The sequence below is a fragment of the Punica granatum genome, chromosome 3, assembly GCF_007655135.1.
Source record: "Punica granatum isolate Tunisia-2019 chromosome 3, ASM765513v2, whole genome shotgun sequence".
Lineage (NCBI taxonomy): Eukaryota > Viridiplantae > Streptophyta > Magnoliopsida > Myrtales > Lythraceae > Punica > Punica granatum.
The window spans coordinates 30425212-30445602 of record NC_045129.1 but is presented as its reverse complement, the minus strand read 5'-3'; the positions used below and the strand labels follow the sequence as shown (position 1 = coordinate 30445602).

At 35.1% G+C, this 20391-nt stretch overlaps 2 protein-coding genes across 2 annotated transcripts; one reads left to right on the top strand and one right to left on the bottom strand.

The window, feature by feature from the left end:
* Nucleotides 1-329: 329 nt before the first annotated feature.
* On the bottom strand, nt 330-1375 carry LOC116201664. Its single transcript, XM_031532965.1, has one exon. The coding sequence runs from the start codon at nt 1149-1151 to the stop codon at nt 633-635; it is 519 nt and encodes a 172-aa protein (XP_031388825.1). The 5' UTR covers nt 1152-1375; the 3' UTR covers nt 330-632.
* A 14622-nt stretch (nt 1376-15997) lies between these two features.
* Nucleotides 15998-17712, top strand: LOC116200519 (plant intracellular Ras-group-related LRR protein 4-like). Its single transcript, XM_031531365.1, has 5 exons — nt 15998-16028; nt 16171-16361; nt 16407-16770; nt 16883-17429; nt 17628-17712. Exons 1-5 carry the CDS (start codon nt 15998-16000, stop codon nt 17710-17712), a joined length of 1218 nt encoding a protein of 405 aa, XP_031387225.1.
* Nucleotides 17713-20391: the final 2679 nt, after the last annotated feature.

Below are 20391 nucleotides of genomic sequence, written 5' to 3'. Positions count from 1 at the left end.
GACAGCCCTCGCACCATGGTATTGAGAAAAAATGCATTTACCCTTTAGCTTCATTTACGCATAACTCATGATGGAAGCTGCTCAAAAATGGAAATTACATGTGTTGAAATTTAACCTGTTTTGAGGTCTTTCTGTTTTTTTTGGGTCCCGTAATGACATTATGTAGTTCGAACATAAAAAAGATTCAAATCGTATGAAATTTTCTTATTTATGCTTGAAGAATTTTTACCCATTCTATCCTTATTTATTTCACTCTAGGTATAATTTTTGTATTTATTTTCCACAAATGGGAGTGAAAATTCAAGAAAATAAAGCATCCGAACGCGGAATTGAGGAGAACCAAGAACAATAAATAAGAAAACGACATGTAAAAATCTCCCGCAAATAATTCAATCTTCGGGTCCCGAAATATATAAAATAGCCCAAAAGTCAACATCAAGGCTGTCCCTACGAAGAAGGAAAAAAGAAAAAGCAAAAATCTTCTAATATTTAATATATTATCAAAATATACCAATAAATATTCCCGCCGCGTTTCCGAATTAATTAATCCCTTTTCCTTTTTTCCTCTTTCTTTTTTGCCTACGAAAATTCATCAAAACTTTTCCTCTGAGGGAATCAATAATTTCCTGAAATTAATCTTCGAACCCTGTTTTCTCCCATATTGCATTTCTGACCCTACTAAGATCCCTCCCTTTCAAAGTCCTCCCCCTCCCTTCGTGCACCGAGAACGACGCCATCCTCGTCCTCGCCACCAGCTCGTGCGGCGGCACCCGCATCCCCTCGCCGCCGTTCGCATCGTTGTCCCCGCCTTCGGAGTCGTCATCCAGGATGTCTCTCCTCTTGCTCTCCCTGTACTCCTCCCGCAGGATCTTCGACCAGTCCGGGACGTCGACCGGGAGCGACGACGGTCCACTTGGCCGGCCCTCGGAGTCCGCCCGCCTGGCCCCCGCAGCCTTCTTCGAGATCCGGGACCCTGGGGCGGAAGCAACAGCAGCAGCAGCAGCAGCGGCGCGGCGGATCACCGCCGGCGAGTCGTAGATGTCGGACTCGTCGAGCTCGAAGGCAGGGTCGTTTGGGGCCGCCGGGGCGATCTGGTCGGCGGGGAGGAAGCGGTAACCGGGGCGGGCCGGGTAGGTCCTGCTGGTGGCCATTGGGTCGGTCTGCAGCCGCCGAGTCTGTGCCACTGATTCGAGAGACGACCGTGTCGCAGAGCTAGAGAGAGAAAGAAGAGAGAGAGATAAGACGGTGATCGTCTGAGGAAATGAAAGGACTGTGAGGCTGCTTTTATAAAGGGTTCGGGGGGGGAGGAGGAAGGGGAAGCTTCAGTGGATAAGGCCCTCTCTCTCTCTACTTTCTCTCTCCTCGGTCTCACATTTTCTCTGCAACTTCTTCTTCCCCCCTCCAATTATTTACCAGGGTGGGTGCACGCACAGCGTGAGGTGCCACGTCGGATTTCAATTACGACGATAATTAATTTTGCTTCCTGGAAGTCTGTTAGACGGTAATTAAATTCGCATTAATATTATCTCGATAGTTCATGTGGTAATTGTTTTATTGATGTTAGTCCTTTTACTATTTTGGGGCTCGGTCATGGGAACAAAGCAAAGCATCTCGCGTGCGTGATTTATTGGCACATCGATCTCCGTGGAGGCGATGCGCGATAGCTAATATGCTTTTTACGTTAGGTGAGATCGAGTGGACTGTCAATAATGAGCTACCGGTTTTGGAGAGAAGAAGAGACAGCTGCTTTCTGTTATTGGTCATGGAAAATTTTTACTGTTACGGATCTAGGCGTATCCAAATTAACTGTTGATCAGATTATGATCGATTTTATATTACTTTTCGTAGTAATACGGTTTCTTTATCAACTTTCACCCGGTGATCAAGATTGTCACTCATTAGAAGCATTAAATGATAGGTAGAGTATATATCTTTCTAATAAACAACTTGTAAAGAGAAGAAATGACCTCTCAATAACGTGACAACATAGAATATGAATGATGAATTGGATATGCTCTCAATTGCATTTATTACGACATGATCTAGGGTTTTCAGGTTTTAGTGAAGAGGTTGCGTGAATTTTGAATTAAGCATTTTTATATCACGCAAAAATTTCAAGCTATTAAATTCAGACATTGCATGAATACGAAAGTTGTATGATCACTTGAAATAACTGTCCTAATCATCCGCAAAGTAGTTGGATTAATCGTTTATGCAAGCCACGTAGTGAAAGGTTAGTGTAATGGCATATAGTTACTAAGACATATTATTAATGTTATTTCCTGATAAATATATTATTGTTTTGTTTGGATTTGAGAGAAATGGAGGAAATGAGAGGACCGAGGGAGAGAGACAAAGCCGTATTGAATTTTTTAAAATTTTATTGGTAATTTGTTATTTAAGTTATTTTTGCTGAATATATTTAATATTTATGTTTACGAATATTAATTATTGGGCTGATTTAAAATTTCTTATATGGTCAAGGGGTCCACCATGCCTAGTTTGCCCAATACTATTATATATATATATATATATTAAAAGTTTTCAAATTGATGAATGCTGTCTTTCCTTGTACTCGGTAAATGGACGCCACGTGTGGCACCGAGATTTAATAACTTGGTCTGAAGAGCACTACGCGACAAGAATGTCAAGAGGTCATTTTTGGCAATAGAATTTGTCCCATTCTCACTTCCCCGAGTTGCCAAACTTTTCTCCTCCATAAGTTCACCTCCAAACAAATCATCGATGCGCTATGACAAGAATTGGCTCGCTCGGTTATTATAGTCGAGACAATACATGCCGCATCGCAAAGGGTCGCCCTAATACCACTGGCTGCCCCGTCTGTCGTCTAATCGATCATGTATCGATATAATAAGGTGACATCCACGGAATCGAGAGCAAAACTTTCCCTGTACGATAAGAAACTTGAACTCATCACTACCTTTGGGGAGCATCCGATGTTTAACTGTCGTTATGGATCAACTCCTAATGTACCGCAGAATATCTCGAATCGTTGCATTACTCGACACATTGCCCATTCGATTCAAATGATTGGATATGAAGTGCCTTTCAAGGTTGGAATTTTTCTTGCATGTACGTCTATTTTGTGATTGAGACATTTGCATATTTAACAAATCCATTCCACACACGCATGACCAACATATAAAAACTATTGACTACAATCGAAGCCATCATCGTCTTGTAATTTTATATGAAAATCAGACGCAACTGTGCTGAATCTCTCTCTTCTTTTTTTTATATAGTATAAAATATTTCTTCACCGTGGAGCCCATTTTACATCCGGACGGAAGGTGTTCCCATTCAGACGGTCGAGATCTTGACACGTGGCGCTCGTGGGCTCGACGTCCACGTGGCATGTGACAGCTCAGCGCGACGGAGGGGCCGTGGCGGCACGTGGAGTCGGGCCCTCCTCTCTTTTATCCGGGGGCTTTGGATCTAGCGCGTGTCTTCACTTGCCAGCTGGCCTGATTACACTAACTGAGCCAAAATATCTTCGTCTAGGGGCGAAATTTTCACCATATCGGCGATAATTTGAGGAGAATTGCCCAGAGACTTGGCCTTTATGGGGGTTCGGTCGGGTCCAACGTTTGAATAGTGAGTGCATCAAATGCTTTACATGTGAAAGCGACATAATTACAGCCTTTATCATATACCCTGGCTAATGATATAGATTAGACCCTATTTTGCCTATCAAATATATATATATATATATATATATATATTATAATAGAAAAATCCTTGTTTTTTTGTTATTGGACTTTAGATGTCATCTTTTAAGTGTTGATAACGGATTTTAACCCAGGAAGTTTTATTTGGTGTCTTGAAGAAGGCAAAATATCTGCACAGTTAATCCAATAATATACATACAACTTTAAAAGTCAATTGATGACGTAATGAAAGACAATGTCAAAGGAGGTAAGTCTTAATGAATTTAATGCTATGTTTGATGATAAAATTTTATTTTATTTTATTTTTAATTTAATAATATAATCATTAACTTTTTATTTTATTTTTTTAAATTATCTTCTATATATTTTCTTATATATTATTAGAATTAATTTTTTAATATTAAATTCTCTCAATTATTCGATTTTTTTCAATTTCAATTTTTTTTCTTAATTCAATAACACAATCATTACAATTTTATCTTCTTTTTTAAATTCTCTCGCATATTTTTTTCAACTATTTTTGTCTTTATTTCCTCAAATTAAATGAAATCAAATTTAATTTTTTTTATGAAACGCTATGTAAACCAGTAAGTCTTTCTAATTTGTTGCAGCTTACATAGAGCTGTCTTTTGTTGCCTGTATCTTTTTCTTTTTCCCTCTTTTGGTTGGAAAACCGAAAACGGGACTAACACACGAAAAACTAAATAGAACAAATGTAGCTTTTATCCTTGTCTGATATATATATATATAAGGTATTAAATTCATTTTTTCTTGTAAATTTTCCCCTGGCATAACTACTAACTATAATCCGGCATTAGATTACCAAGATAGGAAGGTATATGAAACTTGTAAACGGACAAGATTAAAAACTTATAGAATTTTTCACAAACATGAATTGGTTTAAGTGGTTTGGCGATTATTTTATTCAAGCAAAGTCTGGATTTAAGTCATTGTAAATGCAGAAAATCCACGTTAGGAGAGCTTTATCCCTTAATGGGCCGACTCCACTCAATTGGATTAGTCGGGGTTCAATTGAACTTCCAAATGTCAAGGTTCACATAGAAAAAAAATTATAGAATTTTCCTATTGAGTTTTTGGATACTAGGATGCACACTGAAAAAAGAGTAATAGATTTTTGTTATCCAAGTATTGTGTTTAGAGAGTATTAGGATTAGGATATTCTATTAAAAATGATAGGAATTTACCTAATTTATTTCGCTCATATCAACATTTGCAAGATTATTATGTTGATCAGTAATAAAATAAAACTCATTTTTAATTAAGAAAATATTAATTAAAAATAGCTATTAAATTTGTATTTAAGAAAGGTTTTATATATAGGGGATATTAACAAGGGGTCAATGGAGAGGGGGTGGTGGGGCCGATGCCCAGCCACCACAACCTAGATTGAGGCGGCTCGCAAACTTTGTGACTACCGGCAACGTCGATCGGGGTATTAGAGGCTGATATCTTATCATCATTATTCATACTTCTTAATTCTTTATTCACAAGAAAGACATGAAATGAAGGAGATTTTCTAGTAGTGATGGCTCAACGTCGGCTACCACCATTTGGTAGATATCATTGGGATCGTTCTTGCCCACTAACGACCTTGACCAAATCGGTAGTGGTCTCTTGGTTGGCTCCTATTTAGACCAAAATACATCCGTAAGTACGATAAATTAATTAATAAATTATCTCGTGCAATTGTCTCACATATTTTATCAGTCATCATTGAATACATGATAAGAATTTAAAAAATCATATCGCTTTTATTCTGGAAAAATCATTATGGGTAGGAGGAAGTGATTCATATACAAAACTATGTACATGTACTAGTCTTGTATACCAATAATGCTCAATTATGATAAAGGGAAATTAATCTCACATTCCTTTCATCTAGACATGTTTTCTCCAAAATTTAGGCGTGTTTGATTTTAGAGTTAAGTAAAGTTGAGTTTTGATTTTAATTGGGTTGTAATGATTGTGTTGTTAAATTATGAAAAAAAGTGTAAAAAAGTAATGAATAGTTGAGAGAAAATAATAATTGTATTGTTGAATTATGGAAAAAGTAATTGATAATTAAGAGAATTTAGTATTAAAAATTAAATTAAATAGTTAAAAAAATTGAAAAAATTGAAAAAGTAATAATTGTATTGTTGATTTTTGTTGTGTAGTGAGTAGAGTTAAAGTTAGAGTTAAAATTTTAAAAATTTGATTGCGAAATCGAACGAGTTGTAAAACCTTTAATTATAGGGAGCCTACATTCATCGAGACATACATTTGTTTAATTTTCATATATGTAACACGTATATGAAAAGATGAATGATTATATATAATTATTATGGAAGGAGACCTTGTGGTTCCCATAATTCATTTAATTAAACACAATTATCGTGTTCACAATAATAAATCAAGAGGGAATCTCGTGTCCCACTTGCGGGGAACCCGAGAAAAAGAGAGAAAAAGTAAATCTAAATGCTATTTGCATCGAAGTTCTTGATTTGAAGTCATTGTTCCCCAACCCCCTTTTGATGACCAAAATTCTCATAAAACAATACAGAACTGAACTTTCAAGTCAAGGAGCCACATTTTATCCGTCCCAAAAACAGAGTAAATTGATAATTACGTACCCATGCCATTACCTTTTTTCAAGGCAGGGCGTAATACGGGAATGGATAAGGAAAAAGTAGATAGAAGTTAAAGTAAGAACCCACCAAAAATGGTGTAACGTAATAACGCATATTTTCGTCTGGTGATCAAGAATTTTTAGATTCGACATACATAGAGAGCCACATGTGCCCCTTTCTTATCCATTAGGATTTATATTTAATTTTACCATGCCAATGAGAAAAAAAAAAGACATTGAAGTAAGAATATCTTGATTGGAAAGTAATGGAACTCTTCCTTATCCACTTGCCATGCTGATTGTACAAAAGAGGATCAAGTGGTAAATAAATATCAATATGGATAGTAATGTTTATTTTTGTTTAGATTAGGCCATTACCTATCGGATAATTTTATAAGGGCCTTTCATATGTTATTTCATTCTTCTTATAATGTCAAAAATTGAAACATAATTTTAAAATAAAAGACACAAGGAGAGGCAGGGGCAGTGGTGGCTACAGCTAGCCACCGTCGCCCAAGGTGAGGTTATTGATGGCCCTAGAGGACTTTGATGACCACTCTAGGGGCCATGGTGATGAGCAACGAGTCACCGACGCACCTTTTTAACACTCCACCTCACTCCTTCGAAGACAGAGGGAGAGAAAGACAGTGATAGTTGCAGCTAACCAACACCACTCCAGGCAAGGTTGCCAAAGGTCTCATAGGCCTTTAAGGGGGGGTGGGGCGTTAGGAGGGTGGGGCGGGGCGGGGTGGGGGATTTATCCTTTATATTTCTCTTCGACCGGAGAGAAGGGGAAGAGGAAGGGGGGTCCAAGGTTATAAAAGGTCTTATAAAACTTTCTTATGAAATGATGCATATCCCTCACGAATATGAAGTTACACAGTTATGGTTCATTCAATTTATATTTAGCTTAAATTGAAGGACTTGATAGATATTATATTCATGGAAATACGATTGATTTAAAAGAAGAATAAAAAAAATGGTGAGAAGATAAAAGTAAAAATTGGTTATAAAATTTGAAAAATAATATGATAAAATGTGGGGCTATGAGGTTGAGCGAGAAGATAGCAAAATAAGGAGAGAGTGACACATGGGAGGAAAAGAGAGTAGAGGAGAACAATATCAAGTGATCTATATTGTTTTCTATTTTATTTTAAATTATAAATATTTAAATTAAGAATAAATGATATTTTTGACTTCTCAATCACCTTATAGATTGAGAGGTAGTTACAAAATAGAACTCTCGCTTAAATAATAGTGTAAGATATTTAAAACTTAAAAAGACTATTTTGCCCCAATTAAGCGCACAAGAATAATAATTAAGCTTGCTTTTGGTTTTCGAGTTGGATTAGTAATCCAACTCAACTTGATTTTGTATAATAATTGCAAGTGTTGACAAAATATATCAAAGTGTGATAATATATATGTATGTATATATAGATGTAAAAGTAGATAGGAAATTTATTATTAAAAATTAATTATAAAAATAGCATGAAAAATTATGAGCGATAAAGTATTATTAAATAGAAGAAAAAATAAAATAATAATGATTATACTATTGAATATGTGGAAAAATAGAGTTGAGTTGGGTGAAGTTGGGTTATTACTTTAAAAAAAAACAAAGTGATTTTTTTTTCCTTTTCCTTTCCTTTCACCGTTTATAATCTAAGTCTAAATAAAGGAAAATAAATCCTCCAATCACCATCCCCTCTCTTTTCCTCTATCCCTTTCTTTCCCTCCTTTTCCTTTCTCCCCTTCCTTTCTCTTGACCAAGGAATAAAATTTCTTTCATAAAATGAAACGTAATTCTATTGAGATAAAAAATACTTTATGACCTATTTTAGAATATGAAAGGAGTTCATATTTAAGCAAACAGACTTACTTATTAGAATATCATTCTATTTATATTTATATATGTATATGTACATATGTATATATATATATATATAAAGTAAAAAAGAAGTTAATTATACCGGTAAATTGCACTGGTAGTCAAAAATATTTTACAAATGTTTCATTATGGTCCAAAAAGTTTTTTTCGCTACATAATGATATAAAATGTTTCAAAGTTGTTTCATGATGGTACCGTCAACTCGAGCTTGACGCCGTCAAACCGACGCTGACGTGGCCGAAAATTTTTAAATAATTCTAAAAATTTAAAAATTTTAAAAATTTTAAAAATAATCCTAAAAATAATTTTTATTATTTTAAATTAAAAATAATTTTAATATTAAATTAAAATTATTAAATTAAAATTTTTTTAAATTATTTTTTAAAAATAAAAAAATATTTAAAAATAAAAAATTTTAATTTTTTAAAAATAATTTTTAAATTTTTAAATTTTTAAATTTTTAAATATTTTTTATTTTTTTTCTAAATTTTTACTCTTTTTTTGTATTTTTTAATTATTTTTTTGGACTTTTTAAAATTTTATTTTCTCTTAAATGACGTGGCGCACTATGATTGGTTCCACGTAACAAAAGTGACACATAAGACGCGCCACGTCAGCAAAATGTTAACGGCGTTAAGGCCAATTGACGGTTTGTACCATAATAAAATAATTTTGAAACATTTTGTACCATCATGTAGCGAAAAAAACTTTTTGGACCATAATGAAACATTTGTAAAACATTTTGGACCACCAGTGCAATTTACCCTTAATTATACTCGCTAAAAACTTAGTAGATATGGTAGAATTGATCATTACTTCAATTTTATTACGGAAAATTCATTCCATCAAGTTGAAAAACCAATGTTCTCATGATGATGAAAAACTCTTTCTAACTCAAAAAAAAAACACTATATAAAAAAAATGGAGTGAAAGCATGAGATATTTGTTTTGTTCCATTTCCGTGTATCGAATGAGACCTTACAAACAAGGATGTCATTTCAAATTGTATTCAAGATGTTCATAGATGGACACTCGTACTCTTTGCTTGGAATTGTATACGGATATGGTTCGATCAGTTCTTTTGATTACGTTAAATCAGTGCTGTTTCTTTTCATAAGTGGGTATAGAATAATAAGGAAGTCAAAACATGAAGCTTTACTTTTGAAAGTAAAATTTGCCGATGAGTACACTCCACAGGCATATTCTAAAAGTCGCATCTTCCTTTGCAAGAATCAATTTTTAAAAATCAATGTAAGGAATTAATACTCTTGAAAAATTTCTGCCAAAAGATATTGTTGATCAGATTTGATTTACATCATAAGAGAAAGTATGTCCGGTTTCAATCTATGCATGGAGAACCTATGATATGTCATGATTCCCCATTGGAGTTGTTGTGATGGAAGATATGGAGGTTTCCTAGGAGCTTATTTTGAAGTTGGGTCGACTTAACTTTTTACTTGCCACAGTATATTTTATAGACAAAATGTGCCTACAAATTAAGGTCACGTTTGGTACGTCGGAATGGAATAGAAACGAATAAAATGAGTTTTATAATGTGAAATATAATTTTATTGAGAAAAATGTGGTTTTTTTTTTTGCTAATTGAATGTAACTTGAAGATGAAGATGAATGTAATTTAAAAAGACGAACTTATTAATCAAGATCTCAATTTATATATATAGATAATTGAATATCAAATAAAATACATCATACTTGAATAAAAGTTAATTGGAACGATAGAATGAGCATAATCCAAATTTATTGAAGGAAATATCGTTCTATCAAGTTGAAAAAAAAAAGATTATTCAGAAAAAAATATTCTTTGCAACTCATAAAAGATACAGTAAAGAAAAAAATGAAGAAAATTATGAAAATATTTATTTCAATTCCAATGTATCAGATATACCTGAGTTCCAATATAATTAAATGAAGATATCCATTTAGTGATGAAGGCATATTCTATGGCTCCGTGTTTGGATGTTCACCATAGAAAATGAGGGCTAGGAGTGCATCTAGCTAGGGGATGGCTCACTTTTCATACCTAAAAGGTTGATGAGTGAGGGCAGTGGGCCATTTGTGCCAATCAAAGATAGAATGGAGAGTGACATGCATTATGCCATAATTGCTAACCTAATAAGTCCCTAGACAATGACCTAAATGAAAAAAGACTCATCGATATGACATGATGTGCTCGACGAGTGCAATTATATATCTAACCGCCCAATCCGTCCATTCCGTCAAATTCACAACTATAAATACTTACTTAAAACTTACTGTCGATTAGTTAATATCTCAAGACAATTCACCTTTATATTTGCTAAGCTCAAGCAAGTTTTGATTTTTGAGCTGCGTTTGCTACTCATTTTGACTAGAAGGATTTCTTCTTTTGACTGACCGCAAATTAATCGGTGATATAAAATTCACTCATTTTGATTATTCTAAAATATCTACTAATAATAAAACAAAACGTGTAAAATGTTATATAGAAAAAAATAGTTCGTGCTAGATGAGCGAAAGAACCCTCCATCAAAATCGACAATATGTCAATTGGGAGTGGAAAAGCAAGTGTGGTGTTTGTAGCTTGTAAAATTGAACCCCTTCAAAGGCCCCCTCATTCTCCTCACCATTTGCGTTTTTGGCATTCGACAAGGAGTTACGCAAATGGCACTTTTGACACCGATGTGAGCGACCTTATCCCGGCATATTCGTCATCCGTCCCCATTTTCAAATCCCTCATCAGTCCAAAGGACAAACTATGAACTAGGAAGAAACGGACCTTATTGGGACAGCGGTCGGGCTCCCCGGCCCCACCCCTAGACGCTGCGTGCAGTACTATGTCGCCGCTTCTTTTCGATGTTATGTTCAAAGCCGTCGAAATCAGGACTCTGCTCGAGATAAGATTGAGACGAGCCAGCCAGTGGTCCACTGAACGTTAAGAGCTGATAAAAGGATTTTCCAGATGATCCGATGATCATGGATAGATGAAGCTAGAAATGGGATTGCATTAGAATCCATCTTCTTCAATTCGCCGCTGTCCGTAAAGGTACAAAGCCTAATTCATGCCACTTTTGGTCCTGATGCCAGAGCTTTCACGACATACGCACTGTTTCCTGTTGTAGCCGTGGTTTAATGTTCGTATCGGCAATCAAATTAATGTATAAGATCGAAATGGCCACAAGATATAACGAAATTTTTGCATCTCTAACTGCATGTTTTCCTTCCTTAGCTTAATTTGTATTGATGTTGCTATTTTCTCCCGATGCTTCCAAAACTTATCCACGATTGGGGAAAAAGGTTGATTGGGCCCCCTCGGTATGTCGTCATTTGATTGTAATGCTCGAAGCTCAAATTTCCAAGTGAAATGACAAAAGTCTCTGCAACTTGCGTGATCATTGTATCTAAGGAAAGGTAGAAGTATCTCACTAATTACTTACTTCTATATTGATATAGACTTCAAGATTGTTTTTTTAATAATGATATATATAGATAGTAAGTTTGAGGTCATATACTAACTTGAGCTGGTTTAAAGTGGTTCGAAGTCTATTTCCCTTAAAAAATCTCAAATTCGAGTTCAAATCTTGTGAACGAAGAAACTCTACAATTGGCAAGCTTTATTATTATTTACTGAGCTAACTCGACTTAAATCTACATTAATCAATATGCGTTGGTTCAAATGGTTCGGCGCTTATTTTCCTCTAGCAAGATCTCGAGTTGGAGTCTTATGAATAAAGAAAATTTATGCTATGAGAGTTTTATTATCATTTGGTGGGTTGTCCCGGCTCGTACTGGATTGGTTGGAACCTATTGGGGTTCCATATACCAGAATACACATCGAAAAGATCTCAATTAGTTGGAATCTATTAATTAATATTAGGTGGTGCAGATCAACAGAGTGTAAGGTAAGGTCTCCATCCATCTTTTGTACAGCTTATTACTATTAAGATGATGGAATTCGGAAGGGAAAGGTCCAAATAATTCCCTAGTTCTGATCCAAAACTTTTTTTTGTCTGAATCGGTGCTAGGAATAATTCCTATTAGAATGGAAGAGTGCAAAGGAATAATGTTCGTCCCTTTCCCTCCAAATCCCTTCAACATATTCTCTTAGATTTATTCATTTCATGTAATTTTCACCAATATGGTACCGTGACACATCGAAACACATATATATAACCGTTCTGCCCGCATGCAGCGAAGCACTCGCCCCATATGATACGGCAATGGCCGGTTGATAAGAACACGAGCTTGACCATACGATACGGCACTCGGTCGTTAAAATGTGCCACGTTTTTCTCAACCTTAGCGTGGGCTAAAGCCCATGAATAGTTTCGTCAAGCCATCCCTATGTGGAATAATTGGACCTCTTCCTGTTAATGGATTTCTACTGAATAGGCCCATCATGGTTTGGGCTTAGAAGACTATTTAAGATTTTTGGCTCGGGGATGGGCCTGAAGAGAATTGCTAAGAAGGGGTTGAGCTATATGCACTGCACTTCTTTTCTCTTGCATTGGCCTCCTTGCACACTACCTGGATGAATAACTACATTTTATTAGCCATAAAATATTTTAAAAAAAAGTATAGATGATCTCAAGATAGATTTACTCCATATGAATAGAGTTGTTAGACACTTATTTATGGGTTTGATAGGGGCTAGTTACTCGAGTTTAAGACTCGTTTTTTAAAGCTTTCAATTTACTTTTCATTCGTTTGTATTTTTGGTAGGTCTAAGTGGTTTTGATTGTTAGTATTTCATTTTCTTTCTCGAATATGAGTTAGTTGATCGACTATTGTAACTTTTAAGTTTTCGATATTTTTTATAAGGTTAAACTCCAATAAGTTGGCGCAAATAGCTAAAGCATATCATCGGAAAGCTAATCTCAAGATATATTCTATATAAATAGAGTTATTCTATACTTTTTTATGGATTTAATTGGGACTAGTTACTAGAGTTTAAGACTAGTTTTTATAGCTTTCAATTTACTTTTCATTCATTTGCATTTTTGATAGGTCTTGGTGGTTTTGATTTTTTCATTTGTGTTTTTTTTCCTCGATTTTGAGGTAGTTGATCGACTATTGTAACTTTTAAGTTTTCGATTTTTTTTATCAGGTTAAACTCCAGTAAGTTGGTGCAAATAGCTAAACATATCATCAGAAAGCTAATTGAGTTAGGAGGGTGATGGTTTTAACGGTTCGTCATTTGGAGCTAGAACGAGGAAATTACCTCTGACAGAAATTTGACGCACAGATAAGTTTTATTGAGCTGAGGTCGCGAGACTTGGAGGCCGGGGCCGTTCTTGATCATATCACCGGATTAGCTCTTTTCTTCTCCCATATTTTTCATCCGTCCCAAGCATTCTTAATGGAAGAAATTACTAGAACACTATTTAGATGTCCCTAATTAGGGGATTATGATATTTCTTTATAAATATAGTCTTATAGATCGTCCTTTGAAGTTCGAATAGGAAACAACTAGCTCTCACGGACGCGTTAGTACTTTTATCCAATATCAGTTTTGATTTTGATTTATTTTTTAGATATATGGTAATTGTAACTAATTAAGTAAGGTGAATATTTTTTTAGTGATTGAATTTTTAAGAATTTTATTTTTTCTATAAAAATCGGAGAATGAGTGGGAATATGGTTTTATAATAAGATTAAATTATAAAAAATTAAAAGTGATCACAATATGAAATTTACATCAGCCTTTGTAAATACTCATACTTATCACTTATTACTTGAGCAATACGTGCACTTCTGTGTTACATTTCATTTAATCGGAACAAGCTTTTAACGCCACTGTCGGGGGTTGTTCCTTGGCTTTTAGCTAATATTAAGACTAAGCAGTTTTCTATTAATGAATTTTTTTAATTATTTATTTTTATTTTCAATTTTAACTAAGTATTGAAATTGGAACAATTCCAAGTAAAGGCGTGAAAAATACTCATTGTGGAAAATTTAAAAGTGTACGCATAACTCAAGTTTTAAGTGATAAGTATGTGTATCAACTTACAGAAACTGATCTATACTTTCACTAAGTACTAAATTTGAACAACTAACTTATTCAAACGATCAAAAGAGTGGATTAAAAGAAAATTCGAAAACTAACCAAAGCAGAAAATTTGGAATGAGTAGAAATCAACGAATATGAATTTAGGATTTTCAATTTCTCCCATACAGAATCGACCATTCTCTCTATACTATTGAAATCCTAATGATTAATCTAGAATTCTATAGTCCCCTACGCCTCTTCCAAGTGCCGTAGAAACGTATTCTTTTTATTGAATTAATTACTACATATTCCTAGGCAATTAATAAGTTTGAATCCATCAATCGTCAACCTTTGTTGTCTACCTAAGGCAATCCAGTATATATTCCTATCCTTCTCATGAAACAATCCCGTTTTCAAATACCAACTATAACTTAGGCTATCATATCCATGGTTTAGCCTAATGTTCCCGTTCCAAGCTCATCTCGATTTCCTGATTTAATCAATTTGACATCATTAAGAACAAGATAAAGATATGCAAATAAATCGAGTTCCAAGTTCAGCTCGATTTCCTGATTTAATCAATTTGACATCATTAAGAACAAGATAAAGATATGTGAATAAATTGAGTTCAATGGAATATAAAGAAAAGAGTTTACAATTCTATTTACAAGTTTTAGGTTTCATCGAATCCCTAGAAAACGAGTTTAGTTCTTAATCGATAGAATAGAGCTCAAAACACTAGAAAGGATCATAGACATAAATCTGATAAATAATACAAAAGAAAAATGAGAATGAGGAGAAGAATTATAGTTAGTATTCCTATTCGATTTACAAACCTTCGATCGGGATCTCAGATCTTCTCCCCACTTCGTCTCAATTGTCATGCTTTTTCTCTAGGAGCTCTGAACGGTCTCTTCTGTCCAACCTCTTAATATATAGCAGATCCCTCATCCTCTATAATCTCTCTTTCCACTCAAAAATATATTTTTATCTAATTTTAACTTCGAAGGAGAATCGTCTATATCTATAAATAAATATCATAATCCCCTAATTCGAGACATCTAAATATCATTCTAGTAATTTCCTCTATTAAGAAATGCTTGGAACACATAAAAAATCTCGGAGAAGAAAAGAGATAATCCGGTGATCTGATCACGGACCAAAGTTCATATTGCAATTTATAAATTCAGGTAACTAGTTACCCAAATTCGGGTAACTAGTGTCACGTTGTGTTTATAGTGATTTGGATCACAAACCTTTAATCCAAACACGACATGTGATTAATAATTGTGCCTGATTTTTTGAATACATGCTATTTATCGCCGGATTTTCACAAACATGGCATGACTAATCAGTTTAATTTAGCATATCAAAGTGAGCACATTACATATATAAGACTGATGGACTACGTACTAATCAACTGTCAGAAAAAGAACATAGGCAACTCATCTTCAAGAACCATCAATGATCAATAATATACATTGAATAGCACACAAAACACAAAGAGATGATGAAGACTAACAATTTCCATGGAGAACTCGCGAACCAGTGCAAGAGGATGGAAAAAGCATGAGATTTGGTAGGTTTCAATTTTCATACTTTCAATATCGAGAATTTGAAGTGAAAGAAAAAAAATCTAAAAGTATTGAACAACTCATTTTCACGTCTAATACCGAAGAATGATTGATTTCTAATTTTCTTTAATAATTTTTAATTATTTGTACTCAAAGTTCTCGTTTCCTCTCCATCTCTTGACCTCTCTCTCCCACAATTTCCGAAGATTGTTTGAAATGAGTGAACAAATGGAAGAGGTCACATATAAAAAGCACAAAGGTAAAACGGTGATCCATGCTGATGAGCTAATGAGATTAAGAGAAATATTCCCAATAAGAAAATTAACTAATACGATAGCGGGAGTATCATTACACGTGTGTTACATATGAAATCATTTGTTGAGTTGGATCTTTTTTTTCAGATATAGACACTGTCGAATTACATCAGAGAATTGGACGACGGGTGAAGCTTGAGGTCCTCAATTTAGGTAGATATGGAGGACTGGAGAAACTTCCGGATTCACTGGGGAATCTGAGATCACTAGTTGAGTTGAATTTATCGGGTACACGAATTACTGAACTACCCGATACTATTGGGAATCTAAAGAAGCTGGTTAGGTTGAATCTATCATGCACTTGAATTACTGAACTACCTCAGAGAATTGGACGACTAGTGAAGCTTGAGGTCCTCAATTTAGGTAGATGTGGAGGACTGGAGAAGCTTCCAGTTTCATTGGGGAATCTGAGATCACTGGCTGAGTTGGATTTATTGGGGACACGAATTACTGAACTACCTGATACTTTTGGGAATCTAAAGAAGCTGAGAGTGATCAAGATGACAAGAATTAAGATTAAGGAGTTGCCATCCTCCATTGGGATGCTGAAGAGGCTTGAAGTGCTGGACGCTGAGCTGTGTAGATCACTCGTAGAGATTCCATCAACAATCGAGGGTCTCACCTGCTTGAGGGTCTTGAAGTTAAGAGACACCAGTGTCTGCCGATTGCCGCCAAAGCTTCCCACCAGTTTGACCGAACTACATGTCTCGCCATCTTCACTACAAAGACTTATAAGATACGTTAGAGTTCCACACATGCTCTATGGAAGATGATACTGTTGGAAACCTTGGAATTGCAGAGTTGGACTCCTTGAGTTACATCTCTTTCTGGTATTGCAAGGTGAGAAATCTTGCTGGGTTTTGCCTGCCAGAAAGTCTATGTGAACTGGATATAGCTTGTTGTTTCTTTCTCAAGACTGTATCTGCTCTATCACATTTGAAGAACTTGAAAAAATTGGAAGTTTCGAGCGTCACAGAGCTAGTCGAGATCCGAGATTTGGGGGAATTGGAATGCTTGCAAACGTTAAATATTAGTTATTGTGATCGCTTGAAGAGATTAGAGAACCTTTCGAAGTTGAAAAGGCCAAAAACAATTGAGATAAGGAATTGTCAAAAGTTCAAAGGCATTGACGACATCAGCGAATTGGAATCCCTGGAAACTCTTCATATACAAGGTTGTGATTGCGAAGATGTAAACATCCAACGTTCATCAGGCGAAATGGGCAGTAGTCCAGGAAGTGGCGCTTTGAAGATTTGGATTGAGGTGATTGAATTCAACAACTCTGAACTGAACTTACTTACGAACGAGGCAGTGGATATAGAAACACAAGAAGTCTCTATCTTGTGGTATGTTCTGTACTTGACATGTATGTCATACTTCCTTTATTCATCCAGACTTGCCGCGTAATGATCCACAATGTCCATGCAGACAGTTCAAAAGATGATGACGAGTACTCATGAGGACGTCCATAGGTGCTAAATTTTTTACATTTAATACCCATCACCTCTTCCATCAGGCTCCATGGCCTGGTGATCTTCCATCAGCGGTGCCTTGGAGCTGGCGACCAGCAGTGAGGTCACGAAGCAGCGCTACCGGGCAAGCATCATCGACTATACAACAAAGGCTTGAGCAGCTAGTCAAGCTCCAGAGGCACTATCCAACGGAGGAGGTTCGGATTCCATCTCATTATCTTCCTAGGGCTCTATTAATTGGAGTAAGAGTGCTTTCTATTTTTCAGTTTCACCTGAGGATGGCATTGGTTGAATCAGCTGCAAGATCAATAGTAGAACTCACACGTTCTTTTTCTTTCTTTTGAATTGGGATGCAGGAGAAAGAGTTGAAGAGATGGCTGTCACTGAAAAACACTGCGAATCAGGTGATTAAAGTCTCTAGAATGAATTTTCAAAAGATCTCGGTCTAATTGACATGCATTTATTTACACTCATGAAAAAAGGATGAGAATATTTTCAGTCATCTGTTGATCGAGGGATGCTACAGAGTTGATACAGAAGCTGTTGGACATGAGTTTCAAGGTCAGGAACCACAGCTCATGTTTTCATGCTCCTCTATTAGTGAGATGTGGTATTGTGCGCTAAATCGGAAAAATACAAGTGGTGTGGCATTCTGAGCTATCTCACTAGCTCGAGCAACTAAGCATCTAGATTGAACTATGAGTATTAGAAAAAAGTATTTATGATGGAGATTTGTTGGCTCTGGACAATTTTGCAGGATCCACTGGTAATGAAAGGAACTAGGTTGGTGCCTTTAATCGGAATAAGATGCCTATGATCATGCAAGCTATCTACGGGTGCACCTTCTGCGGTTTGATTGTTGACGGTATCTAGTGATAATTTGATATACAATTCTTAGATTCGTTTGGTAATAGAGTTAAATTTCAAAATTCAATTCTTTTCCTATTGAAATAGGTAAAAGACAAAGAAGTATGTTGGTAAAAAGGTATATATATATATATATATATATATATATATATATATATATATATCTAAGTGGGTCTATAATAAAGGGTTGAGGAAGAAGATAAAAAAATTAATGATTGTGTTGTTGAATTTTGAAAAAGTAATAAATAGTTGAGAGAATTTAGTATAAAAAAATTAAACTAAATGCGATTAAAAAAATTTAAAAAAAAGGGAGAAAAAGTAATAATTGTGTTGTTGAATTGAAGAAATAGTAAAGTGGAGCGAAGTACAGTGAAAAATAATTCTAGCTTTAGTGCCCTTTTCGCCTCCTAAATCTTTTAAAGAGGAACAGATGAATGGCCGCATTGTGTCTATTAGGGGTGATCGGTTCCGGGTACCCTGCATTTTTCACGATACTCGGACCCTATCATGTAAGGGATAGGTTCCAAGATTTTAAAACCGGACCCTACCGTGTCGAATCATGAAACCGGAACTTACTCGGAATCTGTAATATACCACAGGTTTCGGGTACCCTGTTGGAACCTATAAATTTTTTTCTCTCGCTAAATAAAACCGAAAATGTCACATACATAATCAGTAATCACGTCAAATAGGATATCAATAAAATTTAGATTAATCCACGACAACAAAAAAAATAATACGTCTCATCAATCCATCGATAAAGTTAAACATCCATAATACGATATCACACAATAAAGTGTCTTTGTTTTGATTCATTAGAGGAGACAGTAACTTTACTCTTTCTTTTAAAAAAAATAAATAAATAACTGGTTCTGGGTACCTTGTAGGCATGAACCGGAATCGATTTTCACCGATTCCTGATTTTAATACCTGAAACCTACTCTATTTTCAATATGAGCTATCCGGACGCTACCATAACGGGTAGGTTCCGACCGGTTTCGGATATATTCAGTACCCATGCACACCCCTAGGGTGTATGACTGTGTCCCCTGCGGTTTTTTGTTGGAAAACTTTTTGGAACGTTTACGGTTTTATTTTCGAAGCTTCTCTCCTTGCTGTATACATATTTTTTGTGCATAGATTTTGTTTGATTGGTTAACTTATGAGACAAGTGAGAACTGTTAATTTTTAGTCCACCGATTTTATCTTAGTATTTTGTATTTTATGGTACATGTTTAAACTATATCTTTTAAGCGCATATTCGATGGTACATGTCCAAATAGCAAGACAACAGTTTGTGTATGATGTATGAACTATCGGATTGCAAGTTAAATATATGATGCTTTCCTTGGTAGAATAATGGAAGTAATAGTGCACAAGAGTCAAGAATTTTTCTTGATTGATTTCGCTAAATAACAATTGAATTATCCACATGACTTTTGACATGAAATTATCCCAAGCCATATATCAAGCAAGAGTCCTGTCCATACACTATGCTCCGTTTGTTTTCAAAGTCGTGATTTAAGATTTTAACTTTAACTTTAACTCAAAACACTACACAACAAAACACACATTTCAAAAGTCAAATTGGTGGGCCCCATATATTATTAAAATACAATCCCATTATAATTAATTATCTCTACATTCCATTCATTTTATATTTCAAAAGTCAAACTGGTGGGCCCCATATATTTTTGTCTTCTTCTACAATCACAATCACAATCACAAATTCGTGACTTTAACTCCGAAAACAAACGCATTGTTACAAACATTTTACAACCCAGCAATACAATTCAATTTATGGCACAGATGTTACAATGAATCCACACACTAAACAAGAATATCACCCCTCCATAGATGCAAGATGTAATCAAGAAAATTCTAAGACACTGCTTTTTCTTTTCTTGCAACTCCTTCTTCAAATCCTTAATCTTCAATTTTAGGGACATTTTTTTTTCCTAAAGGAGAT